At 34.2% G+C, this 17,333-nt stretch overlaps 1 protein-coding gene across 5 annotated transcripts; it reads right to left on the bottom strand.

Annotated features, from left to right (window-relative positions):
* Positions 1-7,092: 7,092 nt before the first annotated feature.
* Positions 7,093-16,586, bottom strand: LOC110716585 (DEAD-box ATP-dependent RNA helicase 1-like). Of its 5 annotated transcripts, none has more exons than XM_021895217.1 (11): positions 16,465-16,586; positions 16,142-16,206; positions 15,905-16,043; positions 15,187-15,421; positions 13,729-13,983; positions 12,895-13,049; positions 12,353-12,530; positions 10,154-10,341; positions 8,677-8,881; positions 8,064-8,166; positions 7,093-7,720 (listed from the first exon to the last, which is right to left on the bottom strand). In XM_021895217.1, exons 3-11 carry the CDS (start codon positions 16,021-16,023, stop codon positions 7,608-7,610), a joined length of 1,551 nt encoding a protein of 516 aa, XP_021750909.1. In that variant the 5' UTR covers positions 16,024-16,043; positions 16,142-16,206; positions 16,465-16,586; the 3' UTR covers positions 7,093-7,607. The 5 variants fall into 5 exon arrangements, with proteins under 5 accessions (XP_021750909.1, XP_021750908.1, XP_021750910.1 ...); XM_021895216.1 differs by having other exon boundaries at positions 16,142-16,253; positions 16,465-16,578; XM_021895218.1 differs by having other exon boundaries at positions 16,142-16,149; positions 16,465-16,578.
* Positions 16,587-17,333: the final 747 nt, after the last annotated feature.

Here is a 17,333-nt window from a genome sequence, read left to right as displayed (position 1 = left end):
GTAATTTAATTGATTTATTGATATTATGATGTAGAAATCATGTTTATATTGTTATTATGATATTCCTAGTATCATGTCTAGGGTATTTTTAATATTGAATATGCTTATTATGATTCTTGCGATGCTTCCTATGTTCTTCCTAATATTTACGATTGTTAGTATCATATTAGGATTAAATATTTGATTTTTATTGCTTAGTGACATGTTAGGGTTTGTTATTAATCTTGTTAGTATCATGCCTAGGATCTTGCTATTTTTATTATGCTTTAATGTTAACATGAACATGATTATGATTATAATTGTTATAATTTATGATGATTATGAATATTATTATTATTATTATTATGATATTATCATTATTATAATTTATTATTATCATTATTTATTTATTATTATTGTTGCTTGATTATATTGTTATTGCTTGATCACGCCTTTTATGCATGTTTAAAGGGAATTTGTACTTGTAATCTCGCTTAATAAGATATTTAATAATCTTGTTAGGGTTAATTTGATTATAATTCAAGTGATCGCCAATAATAGATTTGTTTGTGCATTAAATTCAACCAACATAGATAAACAGGTTTAGGGTTAATCCTAATGATTGCATGTTAATCAGAAAGCGCACATGAGTACGATCAGAATAAAGTAGAGGCCTATTATTAGGGCAGATTCAATCTCTTTTAGGTTGGATTTGTACCTTCATCCCCGAACCCTTATTTGGTTCTAGACCTTATGGAGTTGACGATCTCTTGGATCGTTAAGGGGTGTAACCTTCACCTCGTGAACGGTTTACAAGTTCCTAAAAAACTTGTTGGCGACTCTTTTGCTCTATCTTCTTCCCTTTTGGACGCCACCGTACTTTAGTGTATGATTACAGTGGGGTTCAAGCTAGTGGGATTAACGCTTGAAATTATTCCCTACAATAACAAACTTCTTTTTTATCTAAGTTATATATTACGTAATATTATCTCAAAGTACATAGTAATAAATTCTTTTTTTTAATTATCAAAAGTATTTTATTCTTCTAATAATAATAATAATAATATAAGAGACATTGTGGGAAAATTTCTTTTTTATAACTGAAAGAAGATTAAGATAACAAACCAATTTATCTCTTATATTGTAAGAAACGTTTTTAGAAGATAAATAAAAAAAAAATTAAATAAACTAAAAAAAAAACCAAAGTATTGTGGTCATGATTTTGAAGAGAAATGTGGAGTTGGAAGGTCAAGGATGTAATGAAGATGATGAGAAAATAAACATTCAGAACATTGTAATTCTATGTCTTATTTTTATTCCAAAAAGAGGAAGGGACTCTATTTTTTATTGGTCTTAAATTAAAATATTTAGGACATTTTGTGAAAAACTACCTTATATAACACTTTTTTTGCGAGAAACCACCCAATAAAAAAATGTTGAAAGAAACTATCGAGTAAATGTTGTATGACACTACCCATGGTCGAAAAGTCATCACTGACTTTTATTTTCCGGCGTTGACCATATCACGTGTCAGTTAAGAAAAAAGGAGGGAAAGGGTAAATTAAAAGTCACGTGATTGGCACGTGATGTGGTCAACACTGGAAAATGAAAGTCAACGGTGATTGTCCGACCAATGATAGTCTCTTACAACATTTACTCTTTTATAAGGTAGTTTCTTACAAAATTTTTTTATTAGGTAGTTTCTTGCAAAAAAAAAAAGTGTTTTATTATGTAGTTTTTTCACAAAATGTCCAAATATTTATTAAAAAAAAAAAAAAAAAAACCATACTCCTTTTTTTTTGTTGAACAAAAGGACTCAATTGTTTAACCAAGGGGAATCAATTATTTAACCAAGGGACTCTATCTTTCCCTTTTTTAATTAAAATTCACCGAAAACCCAAACTCATTCTAGTCCGGTCCCTTTTTCCTTTGTAAAATAAATAGAGTTCCCTTTCCCTATATTTTAGAATAATTGAGTCTCTTGTATTAGGGGATAATGTTTGAGATTACTTTAGTATATAGGTATTGATGAGAAATGTAAATTATAATAAGCACTTCCTCAAAAGAATAATTAAAACTTTATTACCTATATATTATGAATGAGAACTATAAATTATAAGCACATACTAGAACCTCAAGCCAATACAAAAGATAAAGAAAAAAATTACAAAATAAGAACTTTTGGCAAACGATTTCTTTTAATGGACGCATGATGAGTTAGAGAAATATAAGAATAAGATTAATAACATGTAAATTTTATTTATTTACATTACCAAACCAAATAATTAATGATGAAATATTACTCTATAAGATTGTTTCATGCTTATTCAATCTAGAATACAAGTATCCAAAGAATCACCATTAGTGTGATTAATTACTTGCTGGTTATATATATATATATATATAGATAGATAGATAGATATGAAGAGTTTTCTATTAAATTAAAAAATATTATATAGAGAGAGGTTACTCATATAAAAAGTTTTTTAAGTAGGTTAAACATTATTAGCCTCCATGTCATGCCCTAGTTTTTTTTTTTTTTTTTTTTTTTTTTTTTTTTTTTTTGTGGAAAGAAAGATGTCACATGTAATCATAACATGTAATTCTTGGGTGTTAATAATATTATAGATGTATGTTTTTGAATAATTATATTCAATAGATAATACCATGGAATAAGAGAATAATTTTGCGAAAAAACTGTATTATGTATTTGCTTCATTCAATTTTAGTTGCAACACGTGAAAATGTACACTATCCACATTCTTATAGTTGACCTTTTTTATTGATTGATATGTTGACCAAACTTATTTATGTTAGATTTCATTAGAGTCGTTTCAATTTATACTTTCGCAATATTTAATTTAAGGAGGATTAAATTAAAGTTGAATACTCCCTTCGTTTCTATAAGATTGTCTTAAATATCTATTTCGCATTGTTAAGAAGTAATTATAACTTGTGAAAGTTGTGAGCTAGGTATGGGTGGGCACAATTACTGATAAGGAAAGCCTAGTGATAGGAAATGGGTTGTAAGTGGGAAAATGTCAAGGTGTTTTTTTTTTTTTTTTGACAAAGGTCTACTCAAAATAAAACAACCTAAAACAAGTAACTAACTAACAGAACCACACACACTATAACTACAATAAGTAACAAAACCCCAAAAAGATCCAATGCGAGCATGCTTTTCACGAGCAAAGTTGTTGGACTCTAGATCAAGAGGCGAAGCTCGATGTCGCTTTGTGCCCACACGAACCATCTTGTAACCTGCAATAACCCTGTCACGATCCATCTTACCTGATACCTGAAGGCGAGAATGAGAAAAGGTCCGTTGGCGATTCACGCGAGACGATAACCTAAGCCTTGAGTTTTGAAAACTGCCTGAAGCAGCTTCTATTGGAGGACTTACTTGAACTAACGGGATCTTGACCAACTCTTCTGACACCCGAATTGCAGCTACATCAACTGTGGATGACTGAGAAGAAGCACACAAGACCTTTTGAGAAGGAACCGCTTGGTGCTTCGAACCACAGAAAGGAGGAACCGAAGGAATAGAGATCTCTCCTTCCCTGGATTTTTCACCTAGGGGGACCTCTGTCAAGATTTGAGTTTTCCTCGGGACAACCCGAACCGTCACAACTGACATAGACCTTGAATGGAAAAAGCTAAGCACATCACCGTGCATAAGACGCTGCAAATTAAAGGATGTAATCTGAAGAGATGAACCAAAACATCCGCGGGATTGGAACCGGTGCTGCTGCAAATCATAATCGCGCTGTATTGACCCCGGAAGATACTCAGTTTCCATACCTTTAGAAAGTTTTTCATCTGACACTATCGAAGAAACCCCAACAACAGGACAATCAACATCACATTCCATGACATCCCCACTAGGCAACACTTCTGGAATGATCTCCATGTCACAAACTTCTTGCTTGTCTAAAGAAACAGCTTCAACAAATGGTGTAGTCTTTGAGCTACCTAAATTGTGGTTTAAAGAAGAGGTACAACCTAAAAGCCTTTCAACCTTCTGTAATTTATTCAACACTTCCATGTTTTTTGAGTCACAATAAACTGCCTTGCAAAGGTCCAATTTGGCAGAATTGAGATCACCTAACCCCTTAAATGCTAAAGCTCTCCTAAACAAGCATTTGGTATGATAGATATCATACTTCAACACAAATGAACATAACCTAATTACTTTATCAAAGTCCTGTAATTTAAGGGCACACGCAGCCAGGTTGAGATTCAAAGCAAAGGCTAAAGAACGTAATATAGCATAAGCCTCCAGAGTTGATGGTGAACTAAAACAAAGTAATTTGCTCGCTAAATCATATTTCGATCCCGAAATAAGGAATTTCCTTCTTCCTTAAAGACTTTAGACCGGACCAAAACATCATCTGGACAAGCTAAGGAATCTAGGATACGAACAACATGCTTGTCATTAAACCCATCAGGAAGATGGAACTCAGCAAAAGCAGGACATATATCCATATCAAAATACCACCCCCACAACGAGTGGATACCAAGAAGATAGGATAACAAAACAGAACAAGAAACTCGGCGCCCCCACTGAAACAACCAGAAGCAAGAAGCTAACAACATAAACAGAAACTAAAACCCAAAAACAGAAGTAAAAAGTAAAAGACTTAGAAAAAAAGAAAAACCAATATAAGAAAGCTGGTGATGGAGAGCCACTGGTTATGCGCGGTCCTTTTTATTGAAAGAAGATAGACTCCGACACCTTCTCTCAGCTTGAGCAAACAATTCGAGCGATTGTTCCCCTTACCGAACACAAAAAACTGATTTTCCTAATAACAGCGAACATACCCAAAAGCAACAAACCTATACGACGCTAGCCTTAGTGAACGCCACCACCCGCAACACTAGGCTGACCAAATTTATACTTCCCCTTGCTGTGACTTAATAACTTCAGAAAACAGCAATTAGTTGCAGGGGAAAAGGGGGTGCTCGCCAGCGATGACAGGAAAAACCGAGCAAAACAGTCAGCCGCCAGCGAGCTATGAAAATATCAAGGTGTTGCTATAAGATTGTCTTAAACATCTAGTTCACCGCATTGTTAAGAAGTAATTACAGCTTGTGAAAGTTGTCACACTTGTGAGTATGGGTGGGCACAATTATTTATAAAAAGAGCCTAGCGAGAGCAAATGAGTTGTAAGTGGGAAAATGTCAAGGTGTTGCGACTAGAAGTAAACAGTAGACCAATTGATTCATTTTCCCACTAACAACCCATTTGCTCTTGCTAGGCTCTCCTTACCAATAATTGTGCCCACCCATACTCACAACTTTCACAAGTTGTAAATTCTTCTTAACAATGCGAACTAGATGTTTAAGACAATCTTATAAAAAAAATTGATCCGGCCTTATAGGGTTTTGGACCGGACCGGACCGAAGACCGAGAAAATGAATTTCAAGACCCGAAGACCGGAATCCAATTCGGTCCGGTCCATTTTTTCAGTCCGGACCGATTTATGAACACCCCTAAAACAAGTGATGTCCTTAACAAAATGCGAAAATTAATGGTTGATTTTCTTGACAAGGGACACCCTCCCCAGCAACTTTGAAAATTCTATTTTTAAGAAAATTGTGAGATTTGTACAACATTTTTTAGCTTGCAAATGCATAACCATGTCACGTACTAGTTGGATGAGCTAACTAAAAATGAGGAGAGAAGTATGTTACATGTGTTGTTTATTTCACCTCAAGAACTCATGTCAGACCTTTGATACTCGGACATGTGTATGACAATTGGACACTTCATATTTAGATCAAAATCATGAACTTTTTTAACAAAATAATCGAATCGAATGTTTAGACACGTAGTCGTGTAGGACATGGGTGCCTGAGTTCATGCATATGGAGAGGATTGGCGAAATTGGTTACTATAATATGTATGAGCTTTTCTATTACCCTTTGATATTTGGTTGCGAATACTAAAGGTTCACCTTGGTCTACTAACAACTTTTGAGTGAGCAAGGGAACTGTAATACATTTGGTCTAATATTCAACCATATTCATTAATGAGATCCAAGGCATACTTCTTTTGTGAGAAGAATATGCTTTGGGATGTTATGTATGTTAATGCATCAAGATCAATTATAATTAAAAATTTCAAAAAAAAAAAAAAATTCAAAAAAAAAAAAAAGAAAGAAATGAAAAGAAATCCAAGATCATTTTCCTATAGAGAACATAAAAATTATCATATTTACCTTTCCTTCAAAAAAATTATCATATTGACTTTCGTTTTTTGTTCTCATAGCAATCTTATGTAAATTATGTTGGGCCCGGGTCACCCACCTTGACGGGTTGCACGGACACTCCACTCCATAATAAAAAAAATTGGGTCGGAGCTTAACATAATTTTTCATGCCCAAACTCGTAAAAAAGTGGCGGACTTATCAGGCCTTTTAACTAAAACTGCATTTTTAGACTTACCCAAACCTGTCCAATTTTCAGGCCATATCGGGCCGAGCCGATATTGATCACCTCTAGATATTGTCGACTTTGGGCCTAACCCGCACGAATTTATTTAAGGCACTTTTCTAAAAGGCCTCGTACTAATGGAGTGTGCACTCATTTATAAGGAACTCTTCACCTCCTTACTCATTCCATGTGGGACTTGAGATGAACAACCCTAGCAAATCTCCCTCAAACCAAGGACCACATTACTCATGGCCTCCCCTCCTGCGAAACTACCTTGCACCACCGCTATCAACATGGGACACACTGCTAAGCCACAATATCATGAGGACTTTCAACACAAGGCACTACAATCGCGAGGTCACACATTTGAGGGAACTGTCCCACACACATAGCACCCATGTCTATCTATCAAACAATTGGCTCTGATACCACAATGTTGAAGCAATATATTATAGTAGAAAGCAAAAGATGATTTGATTAACTTGAATTAAAAAGCACAGTACATAAATTTTAATAGTGTAACATACTAACAAAACAAACTAAAAAATAGAAAGCATAATCCCATTTCCTAACTGCATAAACTTACTAACCCATTAACAACCACTAAAATAACTTTATTAACATCCTAAGTTACTGCTAACGACTAAACTTAGCTAAATAGTAACTAACTTTGAATTAGTCATTCAACAAATTATCCTGTGTATTATTGATAATTATCCACAATAATTATGAAGCTACTATTTGCGTCGGTCACAACCAGTCCTCAAAGAAAAAAAATAATGAAGCATAACTAGTTAGGAGATGACATTTTGGTGTTAGTTCTGGTGGATAATTGATGTACGACAAATGCAATTTCTCTATGACTGCTAAGAGAAATAAATATTGAGAAGATCCTAATATCTTTTGAATCCGATTCAATGTACATCAAATTTAACTGCTATCCTAAAACCGACTCAAAATTTGAAACCCAGCTCTTCGAGTACACAACCCATAATACCACAAGTACTAAAACACTCGCTAATTCCTCTTTAGGCTTTCACCCACATCACTATCATTTGCTACTCTGGTTTCAAAAGTCAGTCATGATCAGTCAGGCACATTTTCAGCTAGTATACACTCCCGGTACTGCAAATTCCACCCGTCACCACAGGTGTGATGCTCTTGTTGGAGAATAGATAATATTTATATGCCTACTCCTTGGATATCTTCGCTGTCTTTGCTCTACGTGGCTTTGTAGACTTGAAGTTAACCTTGCGTTTACGAAATGCTTCTGATTCTACATTCTCCTTCAGCTTATCAAAAGCTGTAATAATTAAAGAGAAGAAGAACGGTTTAATCATGACAGATCAGAATACAAATAGTGGACATGAACCATAACACACATCCTAATACAGAAGATTTAAAAGGCACATAGATTGAAAGGAGCAGTGGTACATTCTATCATGGGAACAATAGAAGTAAACAACACTGATGTAATGTGGATATATTAAAGAAGTTCAAGAATTTAAAATTTGAAGAAAATTCATTTAATCCAAGTACTGCAACATTTTAGAAAAAATTAAAAGGCACGGAGAAACTAAATAAACTTTCAGAAACATCACATTTCATTCATAATATACACGCCTGCATGTAGGTAACAAAATTACCAGATGTGTAAGCAGGCTGAAGGGACTGAATTGACTCCGAAGAAAGAGGGAAAACTGTAGAGCTGATCTCTGCTTTCTGTTGCAGTGCCTTGAACTTCTTCATCTGAATTAGAGAGATAAAAACTTAATGAGTTTATGCAAATCTAGTGATCATGCCACACTCCCTCCATCCCAAAACAAACTTCCATACTCTGAAATATGCACAGGAAAAGAAAAAAAAAAAAGAAAACAATTATCTCTTTCCTAATCAAGAAAAAGTTTTTTTTTTTCCTACTCTCTCCATCACATCACTTTAAACACACTCACTTCTGTTTCTTTTCCCGCTACAACCTATCCTGACCTTTTATCATTTTCAATGTCAAGAAGTTCTATTCAGGATAGTAGTTCAAAGTAAAATCATGGAATACAGGTACTTCAAATTTTCCAGTATGGTATTCCTTTTCAATTCTTCGAGGGCATCATGGTTTAAGAAACAAAGATTTCATCACTTAACTAGGCATACATACATCCTTGATTTTATTTCAGATGAAACACTTCCCTTTTCACACTTGTCGACAGATAACTTCAACCATTAAAACATAAGTATATGTCAAAGAAACGCTTAGCAGCTTACTTCATCTTTTAGAAGCAATGTAAAGCATCGCCCTATTTGAAATGCTCTAGCAGTCCTTCCAGCACGATGAAGATATGCTTTGATGTAACGTGGCACATCATAGATAATGACATTTGCTACTGCTTCAACATCTGTTCCTCGGGACAGGTTATCAGAAGAAATGAGCACCTCCACTTCTCCTTTCCGAAATGCATCTAGTGTTTTGCTGCAAAACATGAGAAATTTACAATTCAACTAATGGCCTTTTACATACACATTAGTGAGACAAGCGATCAATTTAATAATATCAGTAAAAAGCAGAAAGCAATACACCAAAAACATAGCAGATGTGATCTAAGAAGTAAATCCATGTAAAACCATTTCTCAATCTAAATCCAGAAGTAGATTTACCAGCATTAAATGCGAAACCTTATTTGCTAAAGAGAAAAGGCGGGGAAAGGACTTAAACTAACAGTACTAGAATGTTATTACAAGCCATGGTTATGGTATATCCAATCAAATCATTCCCCCATCTTCAGAGTTTAATTGTAGAACTCTATAGTACACCAAAGATAAACGCATAGTATCTTCATGGGTATGCTTGACTTTCAAGGTGTATGACTGAGGAGAGGGGGGGATGAGGAAAATAAACTTTTTTTGAGTATTATATCAATACTACTTGCTTCAGTAAAAAAAATTACAAATAACTCCATATAACAAACCTCTGAACATGTCAAATATATGCAAAATAGATATGCATTAAATTTTACTTCAATTATCGTGGGTTTTTTTTCATAAGAATTTTACTGCTTATCCATTAATAGGTCTTCACCAGCAAATAAATTCTCTCGCTAAAAGATACAGGATACAGCCATCAACTTTTCTCAGTTTTATGGGTACTGAATAATTCCCAAGAACGTCAAATGCTTACGGCAACAATTCACTTATTCCACCACATCCTCTGTCACAACTCACTGGGGTGTTTGGTTCACATAATTAAGGTATAAGGTATGGGTTTAGAATGATTTAAACCCATACTTAATGTTTGTTTTATGATTTTATGAGTTTCAAACCCATACCTCAAACCCTCAAGGTATGGGGTTTAGAAACCTTGGGGGGAGGTGGGTTTGCCTCCTTCCCATACATTTAGGCATTAAATAAAAGAAAAACATTGCATTTTATAATCAAACCAAACATATGGTATTAAGAATCCAGTTCCAAACCCATACCATTATGGTTTTATTCCTGATTCCAACCCCATACCAGTTTGCGAACCAAACGCCCCGTTTGTGCCTGTTTTGACTAACAATAAGTATTAATCTAACGCAAAATTAGTTGCTTTAAAGAATTGATTACTTCGTATCAATATTTCTTCTTACATATTCTAAAAAAGCATTAGTGATGCATTATATAAGTGTATATTGTTTAAAAAGCAATAATGATGTATTATATAAGTGTATTTCTTAAGATGCACCAAAAGGAGGGGCAAAGAGCACACCTTCTCACAGCCTGATGTTGACAACTTGAGTATCCCTTGATCCTCATTTCAAGATTTCCAAAACATTTCAGCAAGCTGCATAGCCTATGGGTCATCTTTTTGGACGAGGTAAAAACAATGCATTTCTCGCCTTTTAACTTTTGAAGAAGGGCAACTAGATACAGTGCTTTATCATTTGATTCACAAATCTGCACAGATAACGTACAACAGAGAATCTCAGCAAAATCAAATCCAGATTCACATTATAAATCCAGGATTTACCAATCTATCACAATGACAAATTGAAGAATTCTATCACCATCGTATCATATATTGTATTACAGCATCCATTTGGTGGCTTTATTTATTTATTTATTTTTTTTTTAATTAGTCCATCTTAAAATGAAAATCAAACACTTGATTATTCGTAATCTTTGGAGTATAATGAACAAATCAGATGGCTCATTTAAATGTATAGTTAATCCTTATTCCTGTAAAATGGCACCAGTGATATTGACTCAGTAACAAAAAGTCTAACAACATGGATAAGACCATGTCTTACAGTCACAGACCCTGTACATAACACTGGAAAATTCTATGCTCAAAGTCATAACCACATTGACAATTTGACATGGAGGCCGAAGGTGGCATGCACCACAAATCAAGTGAAGCCATAATAAGGTAGGCGTACTAGAAGCTACGACCCAAATGCCAATGCTGCAAACCCTAAATGAAGCAGGGGCAGGAGATCCTCTTTGTTTGTTGTCGATGAAGTAAGCAAAATCTCATGGGGTTATCTTTCCTAACAATAAACTAGTAAAGGGAGAACATAGAGAATTAGAGACTTGAACAAAAATGAGAAAGCTGGGTTTCCCTAGCTAAAACGCATCCTTCCACTTTATTGCCTCAATCCTAATTTATCAGCATACTTTGATTAGTTCAAAAGTAAAAACTTCCCCCTACCCCCCTTTGCTTGCCCCATTAGGAATTAGTTAGTTTATAAATTTTTGGTTGGATGGAGTTGATACGAGACAAAATTATTGAGACCAATGGGATGAATATGAGAGTGAAATGGAATTCCTCATGGTCATTGTAATATGAGGCCATCTCAAGAAGGAAAACGAGGCAAATAAAAGGGAACAAAAGGGAGTAGGAATCAAAATGAACAAATTTATGATTTAGAGGAGAATTCAACCTATCAAAATCATCATTATACCAGTGCTTCTACAAGGCTCCTGCGCTAGGTGAGGGATGCAAGTTATGTAACACGCAGATTGACAATGAGGTTAATTCAGCGTGTACCATTGGTACCAACAAGAAGGTTGTTTCCATAAGACTACATATCTGAAGCAAAATATGATTTGGGTCTTTCTGTCTTTGGCTCCTTTGGATAGACCTGTAAAATAAGCTTATTGCCAACACTATTGTGAGTTAATAGGATGATTTAAATAGATTGTTGTTCCTCTAGAAATGTAAGATTGTAAAATGAGGCTGAAATTCGTCTAAAAACACATAAGAATTCATGATGTCAATATATTTCTGCGCTTAAAGTCCACCAAAGTTTCTCCCACAGTACCTTGTCATATCTCATATGCCTTGATGATTCTCCATTCGCTACCTCATAAAATAAATTTCCTCCATAGCCGATCTACCAAGCATAAACCAAAGCCAGGGCAAATAGATGTCCAGTGAATGAAATACTAAAGACCTAAATAATAGTTGCATTGAGAGTCCAATGCCAGCACAAACTCTGTTTGAGCTATATTGTGCAAATTAAGTGCGCTAGCTTCACTTCCTCCCCTAGTATTATAGTATGTTGGGAACAACTGCTCTAGTCATACTGGCAAACATAAGATTAAAACAATCTGACATGACCTCGTATCTAATATTAGAGTTTAATTATTAAGTTGCTAAATTACAGGGTTTTTCTTCTAGGGTAACATTCACATCAGCAGCTTAACCTATATATATGGACTACCATACAAATTTATTGAGGACACTTTGTGTACCTTACTGTCATCCCTTCAAATTCTACTTCTGCCTAGGTAAAAAATGAAGAACAAAATTGGTTAAGTTAAAAAGACCTATAAATTGGAGTCCAGAAATAATTAGATAACGAGATGAACATTGCACAAGCACATCACCAGCTAATATAATAACTTCAAGAAAACTACATATTGACACTGCAACAATATCACAAGTACAAAAAATCTGCCATACCACTTTGAAAAACTCAAGCTTTTCAGGAAACGCATAACGTGATTGACCAGTTGTTAAGAATAAAGGGTGATGAAGATCCAGCAGACCAAGTTTGCTAGGATTTCGGGTCAGTGTAGCAGAAAAAAGCATCTTCACAAGCCTGGGATTAGCTTTATCCTTAAAACCCCTCTCAACTCCACTGCAATAGAATGAAGATAAACTCAAGGTCAAGCCTGAAGCACAAAAGAGCATTAATTATGCATAATGAACTCTTGCAAAATTAAAGATCAAAGTACAACCATTCATAAATGAAAACAATGCTGATTCAAGTAAAGATAGCAGAATATTATATGCAAGGATATTGACTAAATTGTGATTCTCATCACCTAGATGTTATATCCAATCAAAGAAGAGCAGGTGTTCAGCACAATTATGACTAGCTCGGCCCAATCCATCAAGGGAAGATAAATCAAGGGCATACAAAAAAGAAAAGTTAAGCAAGAGCTAACCCAGCACATATTATATACATAGCTAGGGATGGAATGAACCACGATCATACTCACAATCTCCGAATGGTTTTGAAAGAACCACATATTGAAGCGGAAAAGGCTTCAACACAAGGTGCAAACACTTCATCATTTAGACTGGACAACTTGAGCACAGCGGGTAACCATGACTGATAGGCCTCCCCTAATAATCGGTCAGTTTCATCAACTACCTGTACCATTAACCAAGCAACATCAAATTTATATATGGTATCAAACAGCATCTATTAAACAGGGTTCGAAATCCGAAATTCGTATGTTTCTTTTTGCACTAAAACCAAGGTGAGAATAAAAGGGCCTTGAGATTACAAACTTCAGAAAGTTCTGATGTAACTAGCAATTTACTCTTAAGTTTAAGCACTCTTAAGTTAAAGCAGTTATTTTGGAGATATAAGTTCCTTAATCATAGAAAAGGCTTATCCCAAGTTGATTGACTAAGCAACATGCCAACATGATCACATTTTTATTCATGAATAATAAGATATACCAAGTTTAGTAATCCTACTCGTGACAAAAACAAGCTGGGAATTTAAAGACATGTTGCTAAGACATTAATATAAAACACCCATCATTTATGCAAGGATAAGAGGGGGTTTGCAAATGTGCAAATGGGAACTGACAAAGAATAATTTATAATTTATTTCCATCACCCAGTATAAAAAATGGTTTTTCCAATACAGATGATTAAATGTATTAAGCTCTTCGGAGAACAAGGAAACTAAACACAAAAAGGAACAACCAAAATGTCTCAAACTATTTTACTATAATTGTATCCAGCAAATTTTTGGTACTGCTAATAGGGCCAACAAGCTAAAGTGTGCAGATAATTAAGGAGAAAGGTATGCTACCTACAAGATAACGTAGATGCTCAAGTGTAAAGCCTTTAGTAGTATTGATATGGTCCATAAGTCTTCCAGGAGTTGCTACCAGTATGTCTACAGCACTTCGTAATTTGTTTGCATGATCTTCAGGATCATAACAGAAGCCAGCCTCAAGTCTCGGTGCTTTAACTAGTGCTGAAATTTCATCAGCAAGTGAGGACTGCCCGACAGCCAAACCAACAGACAAGCCAACTGCTGGAGCAATAACATCAAAGACATTTTTTACCTGAAATTTTAGAAACAAAAGTATATGAATGCATGCCTTTACAATTACTTACCACATCCCCCCCGTTTTTAAATTAGGATTCACACCAGCAAGATAGCAACCTCCATAATGCCACTTAATTATGCACTCTGATTATCTATTATAAGTGGTTTAACTTTCTACTGACCTCAATTAATAGGAAGCAAGTTCTTTAATTTATATAACAATTTTAATCTTTCATTTTTAGATCTCTAATCTAGACTACAAACATTGAAATCACTTTCCTTTCTTTTGCAAGTGTGTTTTCATTATTTTTGGTAGTAATTAATATCTATAATACTTTAATTGAAATGCATTATTGAACATTTGAAGATGATAACAAGGTTGATACAGCTTCATTGATGGAACATTAAAATTCTGTATTTTATCCTATGACTTAAGCTGATGACATGAGGCAGGCTCAGTCAAGCCACAAAACTGGACCTCAGTGAATTTTTCCTAATCATTTTTAAGCTTTCTGAATTTCACGCTGACATGGAGCAATATAATTTTTCTCTTACAAGACAGCAAATGCTTAAGCTAAGTTTGGCTTAATTATACCACTTCTAAATTCAACAATTAGATACTAAATGATTTTTTTCTCTGACATGACATCAACACTATAAGAAAACAAAGATTGGAATTACAAAGTATTATGTAACAGATCAAATTATAAATTATTCAATTTGATCTGGTTAACAATACAGAGTAAATGCATTTCTAATACCCTTAGAGGAAGAAAAAAAAAAAAAAACAGACCAGCAGCTAGCTGCACTGATCACAAGAACTTAAAAACCAAAAGTTATTAGCTTTCATCAGAATACATGTAAAGAACCTTCAGGGAATAACATGCTAGTGTGAGAGTGAGGGATAGCTCAAGTGGTTAGAGCTTCTCTCCCGATTCCAAGAGATCCTAGGATCGATTCTCACCCCGCCCTTGTGACTCTCTAAACACCAAAAAATCAACATGCTAGTGTCATTAATAAATCAAAGATGCTAGTCAGTCTCCAACCTCCAATTAGTCCAATATATGTATTACATGGCACATTTGTGCACAACTACTAGGAAACAAATTATTGTTGAGGAAAGACTTATCACAAATAGAATCATATGTCAAAGCAAGAATTAGATGAATAAATATATAAATAGATAAATTGAGAAACTAAGAGTCCTAAAATAACAAACCTGCACAGCTAAATCACGAGTGGGCAACACCACCAATGCACGCAAACATTTCACAGAGTGGGTAGCTAGCTTCTGCACTATTGGTAGAGCATAAGACAAAGTTTTTCCACTTCCAGTGGGTGAGTTTACACATAGGTCACGCTCAAAAGCACCAGGACCTATAGTCTCTTGCCAAACAGCAACTTGTACAGGAAATAGTGAAGAGATATGGACATTCTTCAAAGCCTTAACCAATCTGTAAAAGAAGTAATACACTACACCATCAATCAATCCAATAAAACAAATCGGAAACAACATTACAAATTGATATGGACGATATCTATATCTACACTAATCCATAATATCAGAAATTTTCATGTCATGATCCCATGTCCCCTTCATGCTTCACCTCCCTACTTTTCTTTTATCATAACAAATTCAAAATTTACAACCCTTTTCATCACATTTTCTTTCCTTAGTCACTCAAGGTGTTTACATGTACAAGTATTTCTTTTACACATATACAATTTCTAGTTCAAACTTCCCAAAATTTTCAAAAGTATAAACAAGAAAAAAATATTGACTTAACCACATCACATGAATTTTAATAGGCTAAAAACCAGTTAAAATTAAAAAAACATAAACACATATAAGAGTAGAAACTAATGAATTTCATATCAATTGCAGTAGTAAACCAAATTATAATTTATTTTTTTTAAAAAAAAAAAAAAGTTGGTACCTAGGGTCGAGAAAAGGGAGCATAGTTAAAGGGGTTTCCTTAAAATCAACAATGTCAACTGGGTTTCTCATCCATGGAAGCACTGGTGTGCTCTTTTGAATTTGGGTTGTTTCTGCCATTGCTTGTAACAGGCCCTTCACTGAATATTAAATTAACAATTAATAATAAATTGTGAAATTGAAATTGATTATTGTAAAAGAGAGGAAAATAAAATAATAAAATAAAATAAATCTATACCTCAGAAGCTGCTTCAATGGAAGAGAGAGGCGCTTCAATGGAGGAGAGAGAGGGCGGCTCAGTGCCTCCATGGGAAAATGTAAGTGTTAAAGAGTACTCCGTATAACTTGAACTGGATTATTGAATTATCTCAAAAAAATAACATAATTTTTAGGGATATTTGATTCAATAATCAAATTACGCTCATAAATTTCTTATCTCTTGGATATGATGTTTAATAATCTAAGAATTTACGAACCCTAAACTTAAAGCACTGATAATTAAATTAATATAAACCCTAGATTGTGAAATTGATATGATGATGACAACAACAAACAACTTACCTTAGAAGCTGCTTCAATGGGGGATACAAGAATAAGATTCAACGGAGAACGCTTCAATGGAGAACGTTGAGTGCGCTTAATGGAGAACGTTGAGTCTGAGAGAGGTAGGAAATAGGAACGAGGCCTATAAAAGTCATGACCCGCCATAGTTATAATATGGGTTAGATCCGTCTCATAAATAAATGGGCGGGTCTTTACATCATTAATAATCAATCAATAATAAATAATCAATAATCATCCATCAATCTTTTTAGAAAATCTTTTATAAGTAAAGTTAACTTAAATATAAATAACAACCTAAATTGTAATAAATTAGTTAATGTTTAAATCTTTAACTATAGAAAGAATAAAAATCAATCACATCTTTAAGAAAATATCATATAGATTATCAACATAAGATTTTTAACAATAATTTTTTGGAAAAATTGTAAATAATAATCTCAACTTTGCTCCATTTTCTTTTAATAATCCCAATTTTGGATTATTCTAGAATAATCCCAACTTTGGGGGTTGTTTTCTTTCTTCAATCTCAATGATCGGTTACCGGTTGAATGGGTTATTTATTTATTTATTTTCTTTAAATGACACGTGGTGCGTACAGAAAGCACTGCGGACTTGAACTGGATCGGTAAGACCAGAGCCGTAATAGCTAGTTTAGACTTGGATGTGACATCATTTTGATGATCCCCATTAAAAATAATGTCATCAAATTCTTGTTAAAACTCACTAAGACTTGTACAAATTTATCACTTTAGCCATAAGACTTTAATATTTGACATATTATATGTAGAAAAGTTTTTTTTTTTTAAAAAAAAGAATAATAAAAATAAAAGTGAAGTGGGTGAAGTGGGTCTCAATCTCAAGTCTTA

The sequence above is a fragment of the Chenopodium quinoa genome, unplaced genomic scaffold, assembly GCF_001683475.1.
Source record: "Chenopodium quinoa cultivar QQ74 unplaced genomic scaffold, ASM168347v1, whole genome shotgun sequence".
In the NCBI taxonomy this organism is placed as follows: domain Eukaryota; kingdom Viridiplantae; phylum Streptophyta; class Magnoliopsida; order Caryophyllales; family Amaranthaceae; genus Chenopodium; species Chenopodium quinoa.
Note: the sequence above shows the minus strand (reverse complement) of the source record. Positions and strands in the feature narration are given on the sequence as shown.

Coding starts and splice junctions, on each gene's coding strand:
- LOC110716585 (XM_021895217.1), bottom strand. CDS start 16,023: ATGGCAGAAACAACCCAAATTCAAAAGAGCACACCAGTGCTTCCATGG. Junction 12,531..12,894: donor TTCAAAACCATTCGGAGATT/GTGAGTATGATC, acceptor ATTCTATTGCAG/TGGAGTTGAGAGGGGTTTTA. Junction 7,721..8,063: donor TCAGCCTGCTTACACATCTG/GTAATTTTGTTA, acceptor TAATTATTACAG/CTTTTGATAAGCTGAAGGAG.